This window comes from Hyaena hyaena, unplaced genomic scaffold (genome assembly GCF_003009895.1).
Source record: "Hyaena hyaena isolate Hyena2069 unplaced genomic scaffold, ASM300989v1 scaffold_284, whole genome shotgun sequence".
Lineage (NCBI taxonomy): Eukaryota > Metazoa > Chordata > Mammalia > Carnivora > Hyaenidae > Hyaena > Hyaena hyaena.
Window position 1 is genome coordinate 406,236 of NW_024080913.1, and position 26,548 is coordinate 432,783.

General features: G+C 43.2%; 1 protein-coding gene across 1 annotated transcript in view; it reads left to right on the top strand.

Annotated features, from left to right (window-relative positions):
- VPS45 (vacuolar protein sorting 45 homolog) overlaps positions 1–23,797 on the top strand; it is a 60,832-nt gene extending 37,035 nt beyond the window's left edge. Inside the window, exon 15 of the mRNA XM_039246297.1 lies at positions 23,102–23,797. Coding sequence (XP_039102228.1) covers positions 23,102–23,189 — 88 coding nt within the window. The 3' untranslated portion in view covers positions 23,190–23,797. The remainder of the gene's footprint in view (positions 1–23,101) is intronic.
- The last annotated feature ends 2,751 nt before the right edge of the window (positions 23,798–26,548 follow it).

The window sequence follows — 26,548 nt, forward strand, 5'->3', positions numbered from 1 at the left end:
CTGATCAGCTTCCTCCCCGCCGAGAAGCTATCATTGTCCAGCATTTTGGTTCCATCCTGTTTTTATAATTCCCAAATTAATCATCATTATTATTTTCAGTTGTCATTATGTATTTGCTTCCCCCCTCCCAGCTTTTCACCCTGCTCCTTCTTTCTAATCCAATTTTCTTCTTATTAAAAACATCCTTGGGGCACCTGGTTGGCTCAGTCAGTTGAGCGTCCAACTTTGGCTCAGGTCATGAACCGTGGATTTGAGCCCCGCTTCTGGCTCTGTGCTGACAGCTCAGAGCCTGGAGCCTGATTCAGACTTTGTCTCCCCTGCTTTCTCTCTCTCTCCCTCTCTCTCCCTCTCCCCAATATAAAATTAAAAACATTTAAAAAATCCTTTAGTAGTTCTTTCAGCTACTAGTCAACTTGATTTTTTTTATAAAAATATCTTACTTTATTAAGTTTAGAAATCCAGCTTGATAAATTATTCTCAGAACTTAAAAGTCAGAAAATATGAATATTATTTTTAATTGTTGCTGCTTTCAGCATAATTATTAACTTTAATTGTATAACTTTATATTGTATATTGTATAACAATATAACTTTAATTGTAAGTCTGCTTTCAGTATAATTATTTTTTGGGTTGTAGGCAATATATTCTTCTCTGATTCTTCTTAAGATTATCTTTTTGTTTTTGATGTTCTTGTTTCAGTGTCATGTATCTAAATGTGGATTTATACATATTTTCCTTGGTATGAAAATTCATGTTTGACAGTATTACTGGAAGATTTCCAGTCATTATTTCTCTTAACATTGCTGCTTTTCCGTTTCCTCCGTTCCATCCTTCTGGAACTCCTACGAGATACCTTGTGTCTCTCAACTTCTCATTGATATTATCAATCTGTATCTCTCTGCACTGCCTTCTGTGTAATTTTTTCAGATGAGTATTCCAGTTCAATAATTCTCTCTTCATCTGTGTCTAATCTGTGTTTAATTTGTCCATTCAGGTTTTAACTTCAGAGGTTCTATTTTTATGCTTGTAAGTTCTTTTTGCTTCTTTTTCAAATTTTCTTGATGTTTTTATTCATTTCCTCTTTCCTTATATTTTCAAATCCCTCATTTTTCTTTAATCATATTAATCCTATACCCTAAAATACTTCCTAGTTCCTGAGAAAATAATCTTTTATGTAAAAATAAGAAAGTGAGGCATTTTTGCAAAAGCTTTAGATTACATTCTTCCAAGTAGCCCGATTTGACCTAACAGGATGCTATGTTTGAGCTGATAACCTCAGCAATAGAAGGTTCATTAAATCTTGAAAAAGATGTTTGCTGGCCCGAATCAATGAAACGTTTTAAGAATGAGGGAGTTACTTTGGTAACTACCAACCTGGAAAAAGAAATTAGTTACTGTTTGCTATAATATAAAAATGATCCCAAATCAGGTATTTATCATTTTTTTTATAAATATATAACCTCTAGTTAATAGGTAAATAGTGAAATTTATCATTATCAGTAAAAAGATAGTGGAATTTGTATTTCAGAGATCAGTTATCAAAAGGCTTAAATAATCAAAAGCAATTTAGGTTCAGCTTTTTTTTTTTTAGTATTTTTATTTATTTCTAGGAGAGAGAGAGAGAGAGACAGCGTGAGCAGAGGAGGGTCAGAGAGAGAGGGAGATACAGACTCTGAAATAAGCTCCAGGCTCTGAGCTGGCAGTCAGCACAGAGCCCGACGCGGGACTCGAACCCACGAACCACGAGATCATGACCTAAGCAAAAGTCAGACGCTTAACCAACTAAGCCACCCAGGCGCCCCTAAGTTCAGCTTTTATTGGAAAGGTTCCATTTTCATGATGAATGTGGGCTATTTTGGGTGTTGCTAAGCAAGTTGCGGAAGTCCTCTCTTAAGACTCTCAGTAAGTGGAAATTTAATATTTTTAAAAATTTAATATTTATATTTAGTATTTTTATATTTAAAACTTAACATTTTTAAAATCAGTATCATAACTGGATATAGTAGGGCTGCTGTGAGCTAGCAATGAAATCTGATTTGGGGGAGAGTAAGTTTAATAGTTTGTTTCTGTAAATTGTTGGGGTTTAATTTTTATGCAAGGGGTTTCGTATACAATTCCCTATGTAATATGTGGGTTATTTCGTAAGGAAGAACCCAAAGAAATAAGTGGCACACAGCATTGACCCCAAGAGTTCTACAGCACAGAAGTATTATTATAGATTGTGGTGATCAGGAAACAGTGTACTTTTATTTATTTATTTTTTTTTTTTAATGTTTTATTTATTTCTAGGAGAGAGAGACAGAGACAGCATGAGCAGGGGAGGGTCAGAGAGAGAGGGAGTCACAGATTGAAACAGGCTCCAGGCTCTGAGCCGGCAGTCAGCACAGAGCCCGACGCGGGGCTCGAACCCACGAACCGCGAGATCATGACCTAAGCGAAAGTCGGACGCTTAACCGACTAAGCCACCCAGGCGCCCCAGGAAACAGTGTACTTTTAGATATGCATGAGGAATGCCGTCCTTTATGCTTGGAATCATGTAAAATGTGGGTAAGGGCCACCCCACAAGGCTTTGGATTAGTGGGTTTCCCAATAAACAGGAAAGAAATCCTGTCTCGTAGTTAGAAGCGTGATGCTCTGATAGAGGGGCTCCTCTCCCTCCTGAGTGCACAGAGCCTGATGCGGGATGTTTCTGGGATACAGGTCATTGATTTCCCTGATGTCTTAAGTAAAACCTGAGATCAGCACAGGTTCAGGTTTATTCCGCAGTCTGATCCCAGCACCACCATGGCTTTATGATTCGGGGCAAGATACTTAATGTCATGGTAGATAGGTCAAAAATGATTTCCTGCATCCTAGAAAATTACATGTAACCTTCTCTCTCAAGTGGCAATTTTAATAATCTTCATCCTGGGAGACCTAAAATACATCAAGATTTTAAATGGACATATACATTATGTTGAATCTGAAATTCAACCTCCCATTCAAAGTTCTAATTTAGGGGCACCTGGGGGGCTCAGTCAGTTAAGTGTCCAACCCTTGGTTTTGACTCAGGTTATAATCTCATAGTTCATGAGTTTGAGCCCCGCATTGGGCTCTGTGCTGACAGTGGAGAGCCTGCTTGGGATTCTCTCTCTCTACCTCTCTCTCTCTCTCAAAATAAATAAATAAACTCTGAAACACAAAAGTTAAACGTTATCATTTAAGTTGCACTTTCTCGAGTACCTTCTTTTTTTTTAAATTGAGGTATAATCGATATATAACAGTATATTAGTTTCAAATACACAGCATAATAATTTGATTGTATACATTACGAAACGACCACCACAGTAAGCAGTAAGTCTAGCTAACATCTATCAATACGTACAGTTACAAGAAAATTTTTTTCTTGAGATGGGAAACTTTAAGATTTACTTTCTTAGCCACTTTCAAGTATACAATGCAGCGTTACTAACTAGTGTTGCCAGGCTGTACATTACATCCCTTTGACTGACTTATTGTAGAAAATGAGTTTTGCACCTTTCAACTCCCTTCATCCATCTCACTCCTCCCCACCCCCCACCGCCTCTGGCAACTACCCATGTGTTTCCCTGTATCTGCGAGCTTGGTTTTATTTTATTTTGTTTAGACTCTACAAGTAAGTGAGATCATACATTATTTGTGTTTCTCTGTCTAATTTATTTCACTTAACCTAATGCCCTCCAGCTCCTTCTCTGTTTCCACAAACGACAAGTTCCATTCTTTTTTATGGCTGAATATTATTTCATTGTCTAGATATGCACCACATTTTCTTTATCCATCCATCTGTAGCTGGACCCTTAGGTTTTCTTATCTTGGTTATTGAAAATAATTCTGCAGGCCACCTGGGTGGCTCAGTTAAGTATCTGACCCTTGATTTGGGCTCAGGTCATGATCTCATGGTTCATGAGATCGAGCCCCATGTCAGGCTCTGTGCTACAGCATGGAACCTGCATGGGATTCTCTCTCTCCCTGCCTCTCTGCCTGTACACACACATGTGCTCTCTCTCTCTCTCAAATAAATACTTTTTTAAAAAGAAAATAAGTCTGCAATGAACATGGCGGGGGGGGGGGTGTATATCTTTTTGAGCTGGTGTTTTTGTTTTCTTTACATAAATACCCAGAAGTGGAATTGCTGAATCATATGGTAGTTCTGATTTGAATTTTTTGAGGAACCTCCGTACTCTCTTCCATAGAGGCTGCAACAAGTTATGTTCCCTCAGCAGTGCAAATGCACTCCCTTTTCTCCACAGCCTGCCAACACGGGGTATGCCTTGTCTTTCTGATTACAGCCATTCTAACAGGTACGAGGTGAGAGCTCCTCCTGGTTGTGATCTGCGTTTCCCTGGTGACTGCTGATGTCGAACGTCTTTTCGTGTACCCACTGGCCTTCCGCACGACTGACTTCTTTGGAAATATGTTCATTCAAATCCTCTGCCCAGTTTTTAATTGAATTGTTTAGTTACTTTGTGTTTGCTATTGACTTACGAGAGTTCTTTAGGTATTTTGGATACTAACTCCTTATTGGATATATGATTCGCAAATATTTTCTCATTCAGTAGGTTTTTCATTTTGTTGATGACTTCCTCTGTTTTGTGGAAGCTTTTTTAGTTGTGCAGTGCCCGTTGTTTATTTTTGCTTTTCCTGCCTTTGCTTTTGGTGTCCAATCCAAAATATTATCACCAAGACTAATGTCAGGGAGGTTACTGCTTATGTTTTCTTCCAGGAGTTTTAGATCTGTTTTTAAAAAAAATTTTTTTTGAGAGACAGAGAGTGCACATGTGTGTGTGCATGTGGGCAGGGGAGGGGCAGAAGGAGAGGAGAGAGACTCTTAACCAGGCTCTACACACAGCACAGAGCTGAATGCAGGGCCCCATTTCACCCCTGAGGTAATGAGATCATGACCTGAGCCCAAAATAAGAGTCAGACACTTAACTAACTGAGCTACCCTGGTGCCCCATGGCTTCAGATCTTACATTCATGTCTTTAATCCATTCTGACTTTTTGTGTGTGTGTGTGTGGTCTAGTTTCATCGTTTTGCATGTGCCTGTCCAGTTTTTCCAACACTATTTACTGAAGAGACTGTCCTTTCCCCATTGTTTATTCTTGCCTCCTTTGCCATAACTTAATTGGCCATATATGCAAAAGTTTATTTCTGGGCTCTATGTTCTGTACCATTGATCTGTCATTGTGCTAATACCATACTATTTTGATTACTATAGCTTTGTAATATATTTTGAAATCAAGGAGCACGTTGTTTCCAGTCTTTTCTTTCCGAAGATTGCTTTGGTTATTCAGGGTCTTTTGTGGTTCCCTACAAAATTTTTTATTCTCTTCCTATGAAAAATGTCATTGGAGTTTTGATGGGGATTGCATTGAATCTGTAGATTGCTTTGGGTGGTATAGATATTTTAACAATATTAATTCTTCTAATCCATGAATATGGAATATCTTTTCATTTATTTGTGTCTTCATTTTCTCACATCAGTGTCTTATAGTTTTCGGTACAGGTCTTTTCACTTCCTTGGTTAAATTTACTCCTGGGTATTTTATTCTTTTTGATGTAATTGTACATGGGATTGTTTTCTCAATTTCTCTAAGAATAATGAACTCATTATTAGTGAACAGATATGCAATAGATTTCTTTTTATTGATTTTGTGTCCTACAACTTCACTGAATTATTCTAATATCTTTTTTGGTAGAGTCTTTCGGTTTTCCATATGTAACATCATGTCATCTGCAAACAGTGAGTTTTACTTCTGACTTTCCAATCTGAATGCTTTTTTTTTTTTTTCTTACTTCATTGTGCTGGCTGGGATTTCCAATACTATGCTGAATAAAAGTGGTGAAAGTGGACATCCTTGTCTCGTTCCTGATCTCAGAGGAGAAGCTTTCAGCTTTTCACCATTGACTCTGATGTTGGGTGTGGGCTTGTCATAGATGACCTTTATTATGTATGTTGAAGTACATTCCCTCTGTACCCAGTACGTTGAGAATTTTTATCTAAAATGGATGTTGAATTTTGTCAGATGCTTTTTCTGCATCTAATGAGGTGATCTGATTCCATGATTTTTTTATCTTTCATTTGGTTAATGTGGTATCTAAGCATCTTCTTTCTTCTGTGACCATATTTTTCAGTGATGCAGGTACTGGTTACAGTACAGCCGAGTCCCACAGGCTTTCTGTCCTTATGGGATTAATTTCCACAGGGCCTGCTCCGAGTAGGTGTAATTGTGATCATCTTTGTTCAGATTTAAACACCGTTCTTTTTAAGTTTATCTATTTATTTTGAGAGAGAGAGAGAATCAGGGAGGGGCAGAGAGAGGGAGAGAGAGAATCCCGAGCAGGCCCCATGCTCAGTGCAGAGCCTAACACACAGGCAGCGCTTAATCCCGTGAATGGTGAGATCATGACCTGAGCTGAAATCCAGAGTCGGTTGTTTAACTGACTAAGCCACCCAGGCGCCCCGATTCAAACACCATTTAAAATAGAAGGCCTCAATTTGCTGCTAAGACACCAAGGAATTTGCAGAAGCTAATTATCTCCTTAGCAACATTCTTAATAAACTTGCCTCTGGATAAAGAGAGGCAGTCAATATTGTCTTCTCTCCATAGCCATATGAAGTTGAATATGAATTTTGTATTACTTTCCCTTCTCTTTCTGTGCCTAATGAAACACAAAGGGGAAAAAAAGAGATACTAACCGGTCACAGGGACCTCTTTAAGGCAGAGGACCTGCCCTAAAAAGGCTCTGGGTAGTGGAGTTAGCAGGGGTCTGAACATATGTAGCTGTGCCTTCCCTGAGTGGTTAGTTGTGTCTCTGGGGTCCCTGCAGGTTTGCAATGTAGACTGGTCTCCGGTCTCCGTGTTTTCCCTTCTTATGAAGTTACCCCCTCACCCCCACCAACTTCCTTCTTCATTTTTCTCCTTAGTCATACCTGCCGAATATACCCTCAGTTGCTGGTTGGGGGTAGGGCAGGGGTCAGATTTCAGCTTCTAGGAATCATATATGACACAAGTTGTTCCATAGCACGGCCGAGATTTTCGCCAACATCTATGTGGAACAGTCGGAAATCTTATTGCCCTAGTTGAGAGTTTTAGAATTCATAAATACATATTGAACACACAAGAACAGCATAATGTTAATAGTTCACTCACTCATTCATCAAATAAATTCAGCTCAGTAAATGAGCATGGGATACCTCATTTGTGAATGAAACAAAGATCCTAACCCTCGTGAAGCGTGTATTTTTTTTTTAATTTTTTTAATGTTTTATTTATTTCTGAGAGAGAGAGAGTGTGTGTGAGTGGGGGAGGGTCAGAGAGAGAGAGGGAGACACAGAATTTGAAACAGGCTCCAGGCCCTGAGCTAACTGTCAGCACAGAGCCTGACGCGGAGCTCGAACCCACGAACTGTGAGATCATGACCTGAGCCAAAGTTGGAGGCTTAACCAACTGAGCCACCCAGGCACCCCGTGAAGCTTGTATTTTAATGCAGATGGAGACAGAAATAAATAATAAACTTGATAAATAAGTAACTTTGATAGTAAATCAGGTGATAAATACTATGGGAGAAGAAAGCAAAACAAGGCACGAAGATATTGGTATTGTACGGGGGACCATGGGGGGTAAGTCACCCTCCTCAGCATGGCATTGGGAAAAGCCACATTAAGAGATTTGAGGAAAGACTTAAAGGAGGTGAGGGAGTGAGCCAAACAGACGGAGGGAAGAACATCTCGGGCACAATCAGGCAGTGAGACCGAGGAGATGGGGAGGCTGGGTAAGGAGAGGGAGATGTGGTCAGAGCGGAATCTGGGGCCCCACAAGGGAGTCTTGTCTGCTGTTGCGAGCGCTGGTTTGCACAATAAGTTAGAGAGCACTGAAGGGCTGAGGTTTTGTTGTTTTTTTTTAACAGTTTTATTGAAGTATCACGTATGAACCATACAATTCATCCCTTTAAAGTATACGGTTCACTGGTTTGGGGTATATTTACAGATATGTGCAACCTTTAGCCACAGTCACTTTTAGAACCTTTTCGTGACCTTCGAAAGAACCCCCTCCTCCAGGCCTCAGCAACCACTATAATCTACTTTCTGTTTCTGTAGATTTCCCTGTTCTGAACTTCTCATGTAAAGGGAACCACATAATATATATGGCCTTTCATGAGCGGCTTCTTTTACTTAGTATAATGTTTTCCACGTTGAAGCCTCTAGCAATACTTCATTCCTCCTTAATGCTGCGTACATTACGTCATATGCCTGTCCTGGATTTTGTTTGTCCCTTTTCAGTGATGACCATTTGAGCTGTCCCCACCTTTTGTCTGTCATAAACAATGCTGCTGTAAACATTTAGGTACAAGTTTGTGTGTGTTTTGTAGATTTTTAAGCAGAACTAGGACATCTGATATTTTATCAGGCTTACCCTGGCTGATATGCTAAAAAGCTCATAATGCTCAAGAGAGGTGTTATGTCTCTTAAATGTTCAAAATAAGCATGTGTTAATAGAAAAATGCAAATTCCCAGGTGTATTTAAATGAACCGTGCCCATTATTTATTCACCTACAGTAGACTGATCTCTTATTCTTGGTGTGTTTCTGAGGCACATGATCCTACCTTGCAAATAAATGAGCACCTTGGTTAGGGATTTGAGCTGGCCTGCCTTACCACTTCACAAGCCAATCAATATTAACGAGTTCTCGTCCCTGCTGGCCGCTCTTGATGCTTTCCATTGGCTGTGTGAGCTGGGAGGCCAAGAACGAGGCCCACACGGACGGAAGTGTTCTCTCAGCAGAAGAAACCCCTCTGTCTTCTAGGAATTCAGTACAGAAGTGGAGGGGAAGAGGGAAGCTACGTACATGTATTAGCCAAATGCTGCCATTGCCTGAACCCCACTTGGACTTGGGTGAAGAGAGCACTTTCGTCTCCAGTGCTGTCAGTTTAGTGCTTAAGACTTTTGACGAGGAGGAAGACATACCCTATTAGGAGGTAATCCCAGATTGACAATCCTTTTACGGCCAGATTCCCTGTCAAACCAATACTAATGACTACACATAGTAGGTTCTCTCTGCTACTACCGGATTCAATTAAACCCTCATTAGCTATATGCCTGCGGAATAATTAATGGTTCCATTTTTCAACTACTTTATAACTAGCAAAGACAAATGAAGAAAAATAGGCTCCTCCCCCCAAGTTATTCATCTTCATTATAATGAAAAACTTAAGCATGAAAGTAAAAATCTTTCATAACACTACAACTAGAATTAACCAGTGTTCATATTTTGGCATATTCCCTCTGGGTTTTTTTTTTTACCTACAGTTTTTTGAGTTTCGTTTTGTTTTTGACATAATTAGGACCATATCGTCTATGCAGTTTTCTACTTGTTTTCATTTTTTTTTTTTTTTTTTTTAATTCCTAAGAGAGAGAGACAGCATGAGCAGGGGAGGGGCAGAGAGACAGGGAGACACAGAATCCAAAACAGGCTCCAGGCTCTGAGCTAGCTGTCAGCAGAGCCTGACGCGGGGCTCGAACCATAAACCATGAGATCATGACCTGAGCCAAAGTCAGGCACTTAACCGACTGAGCCACCCAGGTGCCCCTCTACTTGTTTACTTTTAATTATATTGAGAACATTTTCCCATGCTCTTAAAGATTATTTAAAATAATCTTAATGGGGGCGCCTGGGTGGCTTAGTCGGTTAAGCGTCCGACTTTCGCTTAGGTCATGATCTCGCGGTTCGTGGGTTCGAGCCCCGCGTCAGGCTCTGTGCTGACAGCTCAGAAGCTCAGAGCCTGGAGCCTATTTCAGAGTCTGTGTCTCCCTCTCTCTCTGACCCTCCCCTGCTCACGCTGTCTCTCTCTCTCTCCTAGAAATAAAAATATTAAAAATAATAATAATAATCTTAATGGCTATATAATTTCAATTTTAAGAATATGTCTTTAACCATTACTATGAGATAGATTGTTTACAGTTTTTGTCTGATATAAGTAATATGGCAACAAACATTTTGTATATCGATAAACGCTTAGTCCCAGCTCTGATTGTCCTTAAGATAAAAGTGCAGTGAGGCACTCTCAGTATTGCTACTAGAAATATAAATTACTAGGACTTTTCTGGAAAGCAGTCTATATGTGGGGCACCTGGGTGGCTTAGTCGGTTAAGTGTCCGACTTTCGCTTAGGTCATGATCTCGCGGTTCGTGGGTTCGAGCCCCGCGTCGGGCTCTGTGCTGACTGCCAGCTCGGAGCCTGGAGCCTATTTCAGAGTCTGTGTCTCCCTCTCTCTCTGACCCTCCCCTGTTCACGCTGTCTATCTCTCTCTCTCCTAGAAATAAATAAAAATTTAAAAAAAAAGAGAAAAAAAGCAGTCTATATGTATTCAAAGACGTGGTGTTGACTTATGCCAGGAAAACTCCTGATTTTTAAGAAGCCCTGGCCCAGGCAATAGAAATGTTCTCTATCACGGGGCGCCTGGGTGGCTCAGTCAGTTAAGCGTCCGACTTCAGCTCAGGTCATGATCTCACGGTTCATGAGTTCAAGCCCCACATTAGGCTTTGTGCTGACAGCTCAGAGCCTGGAGCCTGTTTCAGATTCTGTGTCTCCCTCTCTTTCTGTGCCTCCCCTGCTCACACTCTCTCTGTCTCTCAAAAATAAATAAACATTTTTTAAAATTTTATTTAAAAAAAAGAAATATTCTCTATCTTGATTAAGGAAATGGTTACGCAACGGTCTCCATCTGTCAAAATCATTAAATAACACCCTTAAAATTGGTAAATTTTCTTATCTTTGAATTATATATCAGTAAGAAATTTAAATTTAAATTTTTTTTTATGTTTTATTTCTGAGAGAGAGAGAGAGACAGCATGAACAGGGGAGGGTCAGAGAGAGAGAGGGAAACACAGAATCATGACCTGAGCTGAAGTTGGACGCTTAACCAACTGAGCCACCCAGGCGCCCCAGAAATTTAAATTTTAAAAGCAAAGTTTTGTAGTATCAAACTGACACTTTTTTCTTGGTATAGTCAGAAAGATGAAAAGATAATTTTAAATTTAAATCTTAAATTTAACTACATAATTCAGCGTTTTTTCATGCCATTGTTTCAGAACCACCCGATATTAGCTAGTGTTATGAGTCACATACTTGGAGAAAAATCCATAGCAGTTCTTAAAACAAGGGTTATGCTCATACCAAGAAGTAAATTTATTTAGCCATAGTATGTGGTAGAGAATGTTTTAATACGTTATCCCTGTGCTATCTAATAAGGCAGCCACCAGCCACACGGAGCTGCTGAGCACCCACAATGTGGCCGTCTGATTCAAGGTGTGCTACACATATGACAGACATCAAATTGCAGAGACTTTGTACCAAAAGAGAATAATTTTTTGAAGTTGATAATGTTTGGGATATATGGGGTTGAGCCAACTATGCTATTAAAACTAATTTCACCTTTCTTTTTACCTTTCTAAGGTCTTTATTTTATTTTTTTGAGAGAGAGCGGGGGAAGAGAAGAGAGAGAGGGAGACACAGAATCTGAAGCAGGCTTCAGGCTCCGAGTTGCCAGCTCAGAGCCTAATGCGGGGCTCAAACCCACAGACTGTGAGATCATGACCTGAGCCAAAGTCAGACGCTCAACCGACTGAGCCGCCCAGGCGCCCCTCTTTTTACCTTTCTAATACAGTCATAGAACATTTAGAATTCTGTAGCAGTTCACATTTATAACTTGCTTCACATTCTTATTGGATAGTACTGCTTTACCCATTCAGTTTTGTTTAACTCTCAGAACGACCCAATGAGATAGATATTTTTATTATTATCATCAATGTCATTTTCCAGATGAGGAGATTGAGGTTTTAGAGAAGTGAACACCTTGGCCAAAGTCATAGACCTACTAGACGACAAAGCTGGAATTAAACTCAGATGGTGTGTTTCCAGTCTGGGCAGCTGAGCACTCAGCCAAAATAACATTTGAAGATTTATCTAGCTATGATTTTTTTAATCCCTTGCCTATAAATGTCACTTATAAGGTAGGCAGAATTTTTTACCAGATTCACAAATATGCGAAGCTTTCTGCCTACTAAGATAAACCAAAGCAGGGGGAAAATAGTATGAAAGTGAGGAATCATTGAGTGTTGTTTTGAGATTTTTGTCATCCGAATATAATTAAGAATGAAATTAAAGACAGTGTTGCTCTTCGAATAAAAATGGCTAACTTGATTAACTAGTAGTAACTGTTAGTTTCATAACTACCTAAGATGATGCCAAAGTGTTGGTAATAATAGAATCCTGACAGAGTAAGTCACAGTGCACAGAGTACATTTTTATTTTCTGTAGGGAGTACGTGTTAGGGCTTAGAAAACATTTGGCATTTTGAAGGTCTGTAAATAAACGTGAAGCTGGGAGGGGGCCGATTCATATCCTCAGCAGGCACTTTATAGATTTCTACCTAAACAAGTAACACTAGAAACTTGGACCTTCTCCTGTAACCACAAGTTGGGTCGATCCCTGAATTATTTACAGAAAAATTAGGATCCTGTAACAGAATTTGCATTTCAAAGGAAGAGGAATCCAGAGGACAGTCTTGTTCACTTATGGGCATTTCAGGATCAGTTTTGAAAGTGCTGGAAGCATCACCATCTCCGTAGAGATTCTAGGGGGAGTTTACTTTGTGACCAGAGTGTTAGACACCATGGCCAGAGCTGGGGTGGAGTGTATTGCCCGCCACTCACACACACTTCTTGAGTGCCGATAATGTGTAAGGTTTTGTGAAAGGCGCTACAAAGATGAAGATGTGCTATATTTTTAAGGACCCCAATGTCTAATGGGAAAATAAGCATATAAATGATTAATTCATTAGAGTTATCTCTAATAAGATGCTTTTTGAAAAAACTGGATTTAACCCAAGATTCAAATCTAGGTCTGTCTCTTGGTTCCAATTTATTTGTGCATTTGGAACATATATTTTTAAAATTAAGAATAGCTTTTCATCGCAAAATCAACGCATAATACTTGTAGGAGAAAATTTTTATTCAGCTAAGCAAAAATAAGATAATAAAAATATCCATGCTGCCACCATTCCACCACAGGAGATGTCAACATCTTGATGTATTATAGCCTTTTAGACCTTTGTCTACTACTGTATGCACATACATTTTTAAATAAAAGGACTATACTATACATGTACTCTCCATGAAAATACCAATATAGGTCATTTTTAGAGTGACTGAAGAGTGTTCTTTTGTCTGATTGTGCCCCAGTTTATTCAGCCAGCCCTTTTTTGTTCATTCAACACTTATTGAGCACCTACTGTGTTCCAGGAGCTATCTTAAGACTACAGGGTTCAGTGTCACAGTGGTGAACAAAATTGTTTGGTATTAATTGTTTATAATTTTTCATTCTTACAAATAGTGCTGTAATAAACATCATTTTATATACATCCTTACACACCTGTCCAGTTGTTCGCTTCGGATAATAATTGAGCATATACTTTAATCCAGATAGTCTGGGCACGTCCTTACATACATTATCTCATTTAATCTTTGTGATCCGAGAGGCAATGTTGTGATTCCAGTTTTCAAATGAAGAGACTAGAACATGGAGAAATGAAATTATTTGCCTTAGGTCATATGACAAGGAAGTGCAAAGCTGTAATTCACGTTCAAATTTGTGTGATCCTAGATTTCATACACTGCTAGCAATGTTGAGATGAAATTACTGCCTCAGAGAACATAAATGTTTTTGGTTTTAATTTTTTAAATTGGATGTAAGCAGTACATCCAACACAGGGCTTGAATTCGCAACCCTGAGATCAAGAGTCACAAAGTGTAAATAGTTTTAAGATGCTAAATTTCTAATTTGCCAGCCACAAAAGTTTTACCAGGCTATACCTTCACATCATGCCCTTGCAGCACTGAGGTTAGGTGCTCCTGATTCTTAAAAATAAACTTAAAATCTTCAATTCGTGCAGCGCCTGGCTAACTCAGTCTCTCGATCTCAGGGTTGGGAGTTCAAGCCCCTTGTTGGACCAGGAGCCTACTCAAAAAAAAAAAAAAAAAAAAAAAATCTCTCAAAAATCATCAATTTGTATGGAGAAGGTTGGTTAAAAAAAAAAAAAGAAGAAGCAGGTAACAGTGTGAAGCTGAGACCAATAAATGAGAGAGACACAAACAGACAAGTGAGCCAGCGGTGGATACTGATCCCCTTCTTCCCTTGTTTCTGCTTACCCCCAGCCCCATGCCAAGGTATATTAATGCCTTTTTATTTTACATAAGCTTGTTCAAATAGTTTCTGCTTATAGCCAGGATGTTGCATTTTAGAAAAATGTTCTTGTCTCTTACAAGTTTACAGGATATGCCTTTTTGTGTAGTATGTAAGACCCAATCCGTATTTTCCTCTTTGTTTCGGGATTTGTTGGGTTAAACGATAAAAGATTAAAAATGGAAGGAAAAGTTCAAAATTTCTAGCTCTGTGTAGTAACACAAAAGTGACTTGTTTCCTTCATATATTATCTATATTTCTTTTTTTTTTTTTTTAAGCTTATGTATTTATCTTTAGAAAGAGAGGGGCAAAGAGAGAGAGGGAGATCCCAGGCAGGCTCCTGCTGTGTGTGCAGACCTTGATGTGGGACTCCATCTCCAGAACCGTGAGATCATGACCTGAGACTAAATCGAGAGTCAGATGCTTACCCGACTGAGCCACCCAGGCGCCCCTATGATCTACATTTCTGTTTTTTATGATAAAAAATACTAGTGTTCTACACATTTTTTTAAAGTCATCAATTTGGTGTCATTGAGATTATTAAATACTAAAGTAAGTAGTTGATTCCCCTCAGAACAGCCCTGAGCTGTCATTCCTCCGCCGGAACTGTAGAACCTTCCTGGTCTGGGTGATGGGTCTTCCAGGACACCTGTCCTTCCACGGTGATTGTCACAGGAGCCTCTGGGCTTTAGTGGGACCTGTGATTTACCGATTGCTTTTTGGTCCCTTTCTTCTTTTCAAAGACGGTACAGGGGCACCTGGGTGACTCAGTTGAGTGTCTCACTTTTGATTTCGGCTCAGGTCACAATCCCAGGATCGTGGGATCGAGCCGAGCATGGAGCCTCCTTCAGATTTTCTCTTTCTCCCTTTGCCCCTCTCCCCCACTCCCCCGGTTTAGCATAGCAGTTAAGAGCATGGACTCCAGGGCCAGGGCCACCTTTTTTAATCCCAGTTTTGTGGTGTGTCCCCTTGTGAGACTTCACGCGAATTCTTGTTTAACCTTTCTGCACCTCCGTTTCCCAGCGGTAAAATGGAGGTCCATAAGAGCCCCTCATGTCCCCACTGTGATGGTGGGAAGATAGAACACATACAAAATGCGGGGAGGAGAATCTGACTTCCTGCTGCCGCTGCGACAGTCACTACTCTTCTGTTTGGGGGACTTTGGATTTTCACCCTCACCGCCGCTGCCCAAATCTCTTGTTTTGAAAACCTTCAAGAGCCACATTCTGCTATTATCCCAAGTCGGAATGCACTGGGGCAGTGATGAAATTTACTCTGATGGTAGCCCAGCTGCCCGACGACCTTGTCGTGGTCCGTGAGGACAGACATTTTTAGTAGCTCTGGTTCCATCTGTGCTCACTTAAAATGTCCCCTCTGAGGGCCGCCTGGGTGGCTTAGTCTGTTGAGGGTCAGGTCATATTCGGCTCAGATCATGATCTCAGTTCATGGTTTCGAGCCCCACATCGTGCGCTGTGCTGACAGAGCCTGGAGCCTGCTTCAGATTCTATGTCTCTCTCTCTCTCTGCCCCTCCCCTGCTGGCGCTCTGTCTCTCTCTCTCTCAAAAAAAAAAAAAGTCCCCGCTGAGGCCCTACCTGTGTAATTAACAGGCAGCCGTGATTGCTGCAGGCACGGTATTTGGGGCTTTGTTTCTTGTATTTGTTTATGGTGGTCACCACTCCCCTCCTGTAGTCGTGGTCGCTTTGAGAAATTGACTTGGTCCTGAATGTTCCCAGTGGTGAGAAAATAGATCTCTAGCTTTTTGTTTTCAGCTGATAACTTCTTCTTGGGCCTCTCTGTCACTGCTATTACAGGCAGTTCTGACCCGGCGGCGGAGTCAGAACTCCAGCCCTGTGGGCTCTGAGGGCGAGGGGAGTCTCTCCCCCCACCCCCCACCACAGCGCTCCAGCGAATGATACCTGCACAGGGCTGGGTGCCTGCAGAACCCCGCTGCCTGCTCTCCCGTCTTCTTTCTTCTCGGTGAGAAAAGAAACACAGTTAAGGGCTCCTGTTTAGTTTTTTTGCTTTGCTTTTGAGTTTGTTTTTTCATAAGTCAGGTGTCCGGTGCTAAGGAGGGAACTGGGAAGGAGAAGCTATGTTTTTTAATAGGCAGTTACACTGTTTGTAAGAAAGCATCATAGGATAAAGGAACCTCAGTGGAATTGGTATAATCAAGGAAGTATTTTTTGTCTGCTTCACTGTTCCCCAAGGCCTGTCCTATAGAAAATGTGTTCGGCATTTGTTTAGTATTGATAGATATTCCATTGAAAAAGAGTTCTGTAGCCAACAAAGTTTCGAAGAGACTGCCTGGGGCCTGGGTGGCTCCGTCCGTCGTTGAGCCTCCAACCAGCTCAGGTCATGATCTCACAGTTTGTGAGTTTGAGCCGCACGTTGGTCTCTGTGCTGACAGCCCAGAGCCTGGAGCCTGCTTCAGATTCTGTGTGTCCCTCTCTCTCTGCCCCTCCCTGCTTTGTTTATTCAAAAAATAAGTAAACATCAAAAAAAAAAAAAGAAAGAAAGAAAATACTGCCTCCTGGGCACCTGGGTGGCTCAGTCAGTTGAGCGTCAGACTCCTGATTTCTGCTCAGGTCATGGGGTCCAGCCCCGCATTTGTCAAGCTCACACTGACCGGGCACGCCGCAGAGCCTGCACGAGACTCACTCTCTCCCCACTTTCTCTGCCCCTCCCCCGCTCGTTCCGTCCATCCCGTCCCCTGGGACCAGCGCTCCTAGCCTAGCTCAGCCCCCCACCCAGGCACCCGGTCTCATCCCCCACCTACTCCGGGAGGCCACTCCAAACTGGCTTCTCACTCCTAAATCCGGTTCTCCCGCTGTAGGGGGTGATTCACAGGCATATACTGACCTCCCCCCACCTTTAAACCCCTGTTCGCCTCCTGTTTCTTTCCAGGGCCCATGTCACTTCTGTGTTCTCTTTTGTAGCACAGTTCTTGAGGAACTCATGGTCTCTGATTCCTCTCCGCACATCGTCTCTCAACCCCACATATTCTTTTAAACCTCACTCTGTTCAGCCTTTCACCCCCGTCGCTCTCCAGACTTGCTCTCGCCATGGTCCTTTGAGACCTGCATCTGGCCAACCCCAGAGTCCGCGTTTAGCACTCATCTTACTTGACCTGTCGCCACCATCGGACACGGTCGATAGCCCCTTCACTTGGAAACACCTCTGTCCCTTCACTTCCAGAAGCTGTAGCTTCCCGGTCTTCCTATCTCACTGGCCGTTCCTTCTCTGTCAGTTTTGTTCATTTCCCCTGTTTGGGGAACCCCTGGAACTCTGTCCTTAGACTACCTCTCTTCTTCTCCATACCTGCTCCCTTGGCAGTCTCCTCCAGGCTCACGGTTTTAAAGTCTATCTGCTCCTTATTCCCAGATTTATACGTTGAGTCCAGAGTTTCCCAGCCTCGGCACTATTAGTGTTTGGGACCAGATAATTCTCTCTCTCTTTTTTTTAAATGTTTATTTATTTTTGAGAGAGAGCACAAGCAGGAGAGAAGCAGAGAGAGGGGACAGAGGATCCAAAGCAGGCTCTGCGCTGACAGCAGCGAGCCCGATGTGGGGCTTGAACTCACAAACCACGAGACCGTGACCCAAGTGAAAGCCAGACACTCAACCAACCAGAGCCACCCAGGCGCCCCAGACAATTCTTTCTTGTAGCGAGCTGTCCTGTGCACCCTAGCCTCTGGCTGCCAGAGGCCACCTGTTTCGACCACCAAAAATGTTTCCGGACATTGCCAGATATCCCCTGGGGATAAAAATCACACCTCTCTCCCACCCTCGCCGTTGAGAACCACTGTTTCCAATCCGAACTTCTCCCCCAAACTCCAGATGTGTGCGTTGCGCTGTCTACCGGACACTTCTGTTTGAGTGTCTAATTGTCCGTATTTAACTTGATCGAGACCTAGCGTGTGATGCATCTTTCTAAACAGAATCCTCGCTCGGACTCCCCATCTCAGCTAATTATATATCCATCCATCTGGATATATAAAAGCCCTTGGCGTTTTTCTCACCTCCCCTCTTTCTCTTGCACCTGCATCCCGATTCATCAGTTAATCTTACGATCCTTTGCTTCAAAGTATGTGTAGACGGTGACACGCTCTCAGTACCGCTGCCCAGGTCCCTGCCACCATCGTCTCCTACCTGGATTCTTATAACTGCCTTGCCTTCTCTGTATCATGAGAGTGACCCTGTGAAGATTTGTAATTCAGGGCGTGTCCCATCTCTGCACAAAACCCTCCAGCCACCTGGGTGGCTCAGTCAAGCATCCAACTCTTGAATGTGACTTAGGTCACGATCTCACCGTTCGTGAGTTCGAGCCCCACATCGGGCTCTGTGCCAACAGCGTGAAGCCTGCTTAGGATTTCCCCACCACCACCGTGCCCCTTTCAAAATAAGTAAATAAGCATTTTTTAAAAACCTTCCAGATGTTTTCTATCTTACTCAAAGTAAAAAATCAAAATCCTTACATAAGCTCCCAGGCCTCAGCGTGATCTCATTGTCACCCTCCCCTCCACCTACCTCCAGGCTCCCCTCTCCCTGCCCAGTGCTCCATCCACACTGGCCTCCCCATCGCTTCCCAACACCCCAGGCCTGGTTCCTTTGCACTTGCTCTTCCCTGGGTACCTTCTCTGTTGCCTCGTTCAGGTCTTGGCTCGAATGTCAGCTTCCCAGCGAGGCCTTCATTGACCACAGGATTTAAAATCTCACACCACCACCACCTCCTCCTCCAACTCTCTTTCAGACCTGCCTTCCTTTCCTCCGTCGCACTTTCTCCCTCTGACATACTCCAGACTGCCACGGCTGCTTCCGAAAACAAATTCTGAAGCCGGATTGCCTGGGTTCGTATCCCAACTCTGTCACCTCCAAGATGTAAGACCTAGGCTTCTCTGTGCCTCAGTTTCTTTGCAAAGTAGGATAGTTTTTATCTCGTCAGAACAGAACGGACCTCACCTACAGTGTCACCGGTTCACCGTGATTGTTGTTGTTGTGTTATTATTGTATTTTACTTATTAATTTCATTTTTCTTCCCCTTCCACTGAGGAAAGAACTCACGTTGCTTATTGCTATAGTCACAGCTTCCCCAACAGTGCCCGGCACACCAAAGGCACCTAATAAATATTTGTTAATCAAATTGTTAACCTCTGGAAAGGGTCATGGGGAAGAGAAGAATCCAGGAAGACTTGAGCTCTCTGTGCTATTAAAACTTTCACCAAGAGAATGTATTCGTGTATTGTGTCCTCAAAAAGCTTACAGACGTAAGTGGAAAAAAGACATGTAGGCAAATGAATTCCTAGAGGATTGATAATGTGAGAGGTGAGTTGTACAAGATGCACAGTTCAGATAAACTCTGAGATGACGCGGATGGGCAGCCCTCCAGGCGGAGGGACAGTATATGCAAAAGCAAAGAGGCCCAGGATATCAGAGCCGCTCTGACCGCACAGGCAGTGGAAACCGAGAAGACTTCAGTGTTCGGGGCTATTACATGCCCCCCCACATCCCTCTCTCACCCACTCCTGCCTTCCAGCGCCTCCAGCTAAGTGGTTGGCTGTAATTAGGTTATTACTCCATTAAGGCAAATATTATGAGCTTTTTTTCTCATTATTTTCCAGAAAGTCTTTTTCTAGGTTCCTGCTTCCCATAAATTCCATTCATTTTGTTTCACTGTTCCACTTCACATTTGATTCTAGCTTCCTTTGGTGTCTTTGGTTTTCTTTTTCTTATTATTAAGAAACTCATGTAGGGACACACAGGTGGCTCAGTCATTTGAGCGTCCAACTCTCGATTTCAGCTCCAGTCTTGGGATTGAGTCCCGCATCCGGTTCCCGGTTGAGTGTGGAAGCCTGCTTAAGAGTCTCTCTCTCTTTCTCTCTCTCCCACTGCTCCTCACCCCCCTGCTTGTGCTCTCCCTCTTTCTAAGCAAAGAAAAAAAGTCCCATATAATTTCTATCTGTGGAATATAGTGAAAAAAGAGGAAGATATAAATGATAGATAGACAGACAGACAGTCTTATCATATAGCTTTGTTTAGGAGCACAGTTGTTCAACTAAATTACTTTAGTAATTAAAATCTGAAACCCTGTAAGTGTTAGTCTGTAGTTCCTTACCAAAGACTAGAAAGTGAAGAAATTCTTTTCTCAATGTGTGATGCAGGATTTTTTTGAGGTTGTCTTTAAAATTGGAGCCTTGGGGCGTCTGGGTGGGTCAGTCGGTTGAGTGTCCAACTTCAACTCAAGTCATGATCTCACAGTTCGTGGGTTCGAGCCCCACATTGGGCTCTGTGCTGACAGCTCAGAGCCTGGAGCCTGCTTCGGATTCTGTATCTGTCTGTCTGTGTCTGTCTCTCTCTCTCTCTCCCCCTCCCTCGCTCTCTCCCCCTCCCTCGCTCATACTCTGTCTCTCTCTCTTTCAAAAAGAAACATTAAAAAAATTTTTTTAAATCGGAGCCTTGTATGACCCACCTTGCATCTTGCCATAGAGTTGGGAACAAACCAAGACAAGCAGGAGCATTAACCCCCTAGGTTAGCTTCTGGAATCATCCTTGCTAACACCTGTGTCACACTGAGTTGTGACTGAGTATCCGTCTCGGAGAGTCCCTTAAAGGTAGGAATCCTAATGAGTGATCCTGTGTACATCTAGCTCAACACCTACTTTATAATGGGTGCTAAGACTCATGGTTACGTTGAAGTGAACTGAGCTGAATTGCATTAGATTACAGTACCACAGGAGAAGGGGATTCTTTATTTTGCTTTTTCAGTGAAATTGATTTAAAATAAAGCGAGGAAAGAAAAATCATTTTTTTTGTTGTTTCTCATAAACATAGTCTCAATTTGGGGTATAGATACCAATATGTTCACCACCCATAATTTTGTAGCATTCCGCAGTGACTCATCAAAGTCCTCAAATAGATACTTTTAAAAAGTCACAATGGCCCTCGGAAATAAAATTAGACTTGGCAGATATAAATAGTATTTTTGCAGTCAAGAAAGTGGGGTCTTGTTGATACGCAGAGGAGGATCTTTAAGTATCATTTCAGCTAAGTTTCTTCTGCACCAGTAGCAGGGGCTGAAGGGAGGCAAAGATCACCTGCTCCCTTCCTGTGGGGTTCCCGGCACTCTTGTTTCGTTCTTACTGTGCGTCACTGACCGAAGCACTACTGCATTTCCTGATGCTTATTTTCTGCCCTCCACGGCTCTCCAGGCCCCCGGGCCAAACACCAGGCTGGACAGGTGCCTGTGTTTCAGCCGTGGAATACATGAAGTTAGCTTCGACTACTTTCCCTCGACTTCATTGGTTTTTTTCTTTCTTTTTTCTTTTTTTTTTTAAATGTTTTATTTATTTCTAGGAGAGAGAGAGAGACAGCGTGAGCAGAGGAGGGTCAGAGAGAGAGGGAGTCACAGACTCTGAAACAGGCTCCAGGCTCTGAGCTGGCAGTCAGCACAGAGCCCGACGCGGGGCTCGAACCCACGAACCGCGAGATCATGACCTAAGCGAAAGTCGGACGCTTAACCGACTAAGCCACCCAGGCGCCCCTTCATTGGTTTTTTTCTTTTGCAAAGGAGCTTTCATTTAAATCCTCTGCGTCCAAAATCTGCCAGGTCTAATGCTGCAAAGTAGTGGTCATAATCGGGGGTCTGGCCATCATCCTCCAGCCCTCCGCTCCAGGCCTGTCTCCTGAGCCTGAGCGCTGCACACTTACAAACCCCGCCCCAGGAGCCCCCCTGTCATAGCGAAGGCTCTTTTGCCAACGGGTAGCCATTCAGATGCATTCATTTATTCGGTATTCCTGTACTGGGTCCCTACTAGAAATCAGCATCTGTGCTCCGCCCTGGAAATCCAAGCTGAAGAGTCTCAGGCCCACCCCAAGCAGCGCACAGTCTAGTGTGACAGCAACGATATAGAGAGTACCCACGAACTAATAATACGGAGCTCAAGTAGCACTAGAAGAAAGTGATTAGAGGCGATGGGAGGGGTCCGTCCAGCATAGAGGAGTTTGAGAAGGCTTCACAGAAAAGGTGGCTTTTAGTCCTTAGCCTTAAAGGATATAAAGGATTTCATCAGGGGCACCTGGGTGGCTGTCAGTTAAGCATCAGACTTCAGCTCAGGCCATGATCTCACGGTTCATAGGTTCGAGCCCTGTGTCGGGCTCTGTGCTGACATCTCAGAGCCTGGAGCCTGCTTCAGATTCTGTGTCTTCCCTCTCTGCCCCTCTCCTGTTCTCTCTCTCTCAAAAATAAGTAAACGTTAAAAAATAAAAAAACCTTTCACATATACACGTACACATAAGGCTGAAAACCATTCTCAGAACAAAATAAATACAAGCACGAGTTATCATGAGGACACATGAAGGGCCTCATGTTTTAACCTGTGCATCACTCTGTAAGCAAAAGAAAGGTTTTAAAGCGAAAGAGGTAAAAATATGCAAGAGGGCATCATCTGTATTTTAAGGAATTCATTCTGGTGCCACTTTGCAGGGGACACTGGCTAAGGAGGGACTAAGGGCACACAGTCCCAGTTCTGAAGCCATTTCACACGTACAGATAAGAGGCGCTGACGGAACGTGGTTCTCAGTTCATACAGTTGCCTTGTCCTTGAAAATCCTGGGTTCCTAACTAGAAATTTCAAACTGGAATTATTAGTCTGACCAGGCATTACGGGTTTAGTGCCGAAAAACCCCATGAGAACCTGGGGAGCGCCGCCTGGGTGTCCCAGCCATCAGCCCAGCTCTGCACGCAGGCTCGCCTTTGTCCAGTTGCGGGTCATGGGCAAGATATTCTATTTGGGGGATGCTTTTCCTCTTCCTGCTTTGAGTAACCTCAAGTGTACCGGTCAGTTTCCTAGAGGAAGTTCTGGCGTCCGGACTGCACAGCCGAAGCAAGGAGAGCTCTCAAGTTACAGCGAGGTCTGCGAGCAGAAGGTGAACGGTGAACTGAGGGACCGGTGAACTGAGGGACCGAGGGACCAGGGACCGGTGCAGGGGACCCCAGGAGGCTGGCGCGCCTTCCCTTGGAGCCTCGCTGCAGGCTTTCCCCCTCCCCACTGGCAGAGGTGCTGGAGGAGAGCCTTGGGTTTCTGGGGTTTGTGCTGGTCCTTGTAACCCACCTCCAGGTAGCCTGCTAAGTCCCCAGCCTTAGGCACAGAACCCCAGACTCCCGGGGACAATTTGAGAAGTCTGTGCCCGTCCCACCCCACTTTTCCCACCGTGTCCTTATCGAATAAACAGATGTGTTCCTCGTCTTCGACAGCACAATCACACCGGTTTCTGATGGGTTTCGTGGGGACCTTACTTGAGAAAAGGGTCATCAGAGCTCAGAGGGGCTTCAAAAGGAAATCATTTGACACACACACTGCACATCCTCTCTTCTCTTGACCCCTCTCACTTTTCACTGACCGCATTCCCGCATACCCGTTTTTGAAAACTCATCATGTTTCTGTAGAGAACCGTCCACAAATTGTTCCTACGTTGCGGTTTTCTGTGGCACTGGGGAAACCGTGTATGACTACAATAAAAATCCAGTTTGTGAGACGATCAAGTTTTTATTTCTTTGGGGTTCGTGGGAATTCACAAGATGAGTCGTGAGTGGGGCTTACACCACACAGAGAGAAGGCGTCACTTCTGTCCAGGTGCGTCAGGGCAGGGGCGTCTGGGTGGCTCAGTCGGTCAAGTGTCTGGCTCCTGGCTTCGGCTCAGGTCATGACCTTGCGGTTTGTGGGCTCGAGCCCCGCATTGGGCTGTTGCGCTGACAGCGCGGACCCTGCTTGAGATTCTCTCTCTCTCACCTCTCTCTGCCCCTCCCCCGCTCATGTGCCCTGTTTCCCTCTCAAAATAAATAAATAAACAAAGCATGTCAAGGCAAATTTTAAATTCTGGTGTCGATTTCAGTTCTCCTGCAAGCAGTGGAAACTGGTGATGTGACTGATGCCAGGAAATTACGGCATCATCAAATCATAACACCACCACCAGGGCACAACCCCTCCCTGGCTCTCTGTAGGCGCTTTGTATATTTTGTAACCTTTCTTTTATGTTGAACATAAAATATTCTCTAGCCTCAGATAGCCTAGGCTCAAATCTGTCAGTCATCAGGCTTTGGGGATGTCATTTAGTCTCTTTGTAGTTCAGTGTCCTATCTAGATATAAATAAGTATATAAATAAAAATATATAATAAGTATTTAAATATATACTTATATATTTACATATTAATAAATCTATAAAACATGAGAGTAATAAAGTACCTTCCTCATAGGACCGTGAGGATTAGATGAGATAAGACATATAAAGCACTTAGAACATTGTAAACACTCAATGAAATTTGACTAAGAACAGGATGGTAAGACTGATTCCCTTCTCTAACTTGGGGCTACAAAATCACTACACAGAAAGGTGGGGTTCCTGGCAATCCTCCCATCGCACTAATCAGCAACTCAAGAAATAAGGGGAAACATAAAGGTCATTCCATCCATCTCCTTTTCCCGTCCCCCCTCCCTTTTCGCCATTGTTTCCTCAACTTCTACTCATGTAGTAGAGCTAAGGGCTAGGATCTAAATGCTTTTCCCTTTTTTTTGGGGGGGGGTCACTTTAGGTACTTTTTTTTATGTTTCCGTTTTTTATAATCCTAAACAAGTGAGATAGCCTTCGCTTGGGGAGACAGTGGTTTCGATGCAGCATGTTACAGGTGACACAGGCTTTTCATACAAAAACCTTCCTCCAACCAGGATGAGCTGTGCTTCCCTTCCTCTTGGCAAGATAACTCTTTGGAATAAGAATAAGAACAGAGACTTTTCCTACACCATTCCCCTTCGTATTGGCCTGCTTCCGTTGTGCCTGCTCAATTCACAATATCAAGAAGTCTAAGAAGAGAGCCTTACCGGGCACCTGGGTGGCTTGGTTGGTTAACCGTCTTGCCTTTGGCACTGGTCATGATCTTTCTCTCTCAAAAATAAATAACTTAGAGAGAGAGAGGGCCATACCTTCAGGATGCTTGATGCCAGAAGTTGGCTTTTTGTTTTTAGTGTTTATTTTTGAGAGAGACAGAGACAGTATAAGCGGAGGAGGGGCAGAGAGAGAGGGAGACACAGAATCCGAAGCAGGCTGCAGGCTCTAAGCCGTCAGCACAGAGTCCGATGTGGGACTCGAACTCACGAACCATGAGATCATGACCTGAGCCAAAGTCAGACACTTAACTGACTGAGCCACCCAGGTGCCCCTGGCATTTCTTTATTAAGGATGAAAAGACTTAAAGTTTTACTTAAGCTTTATAGAGCTGACTGCACTGCATTACTAGTGGCCCTTCATTTTTACCCTTTAAGAACAACATTTTAGTTAAAGTCTCATGTGCTTTTAATGCCCCCTCTTCCATAGTTTGAAATGCCCTAGGCTAATGTCCCAGTTACTCTATACAAGAGGAGGCCCTGCTTCTAGCTAAATAACTGCGTAACGGATTTTGCCCAGTAAACTTGCAGGCAGCAACTCACAAATCCTCATTTCTGACAGCTCCTTTCTTCCTCCCTTGAGTGGAGTGGCTTCTAAAACAGTCAACTGGACGGGCGCCTGGGGCGCTCAGTGGGCTAAGCCTCCGACTTTAGCTCAGGTCGTGATCTCATGGTTCCTGAGTTTGAGCCCCGCATTAGGCTCCTGGCCCACCCACACTTTTTCTCTCTCTCAAAATAAATGAATAAACTTTAAAAAAAGTTAACTGAAGAATAAGAGCTACTGACAATTGTGGCTTATCCGTGGTGATGCTCTCAGGGAGGTAACCTCAGCACAGGCCCTTCCTAGTAGCTGATCTCCAAAAAGAGAAACTGACTTGACTTACTGTTGTGGTTTCTCTGTATGACGGTATCAAGCTCACTGAGGAGACAACGCTATGACCATGTATAAACGAACCCGTAAGTTCTCACTCTGAGATTTCTCACATAAGAACTGGTCTTGGGGAACAGTCCTAAGTCATAGATCCCAGTCCAGGTGGCACGAGGTTCACCTGCTGACAAAGTCGAAGAACAGGCCCCGGAAGAGGATGGCACCAGAAAGAGGTGTGAGTAGCCCGACCGAGGGAGACAGTCTGGGAAGGCAGGGGTGGGCTAAGAGAAGACGGTACAGCCGTGCAGGTTAGTGGGGGGAGGGCCGTTGGGGGGGGGGTGAGCAGAGAAGCCCAGAGATTTATGTAACATCTTAAGGAGCAAATAGGCAAGAAAGGTTCTCCAGCCCACATGCATCTGTTCTGGAATCTGAAAATGACTTTGGAGGGTTTTGATTTCTTAGCGGTCCCTCTGCCTGATGTT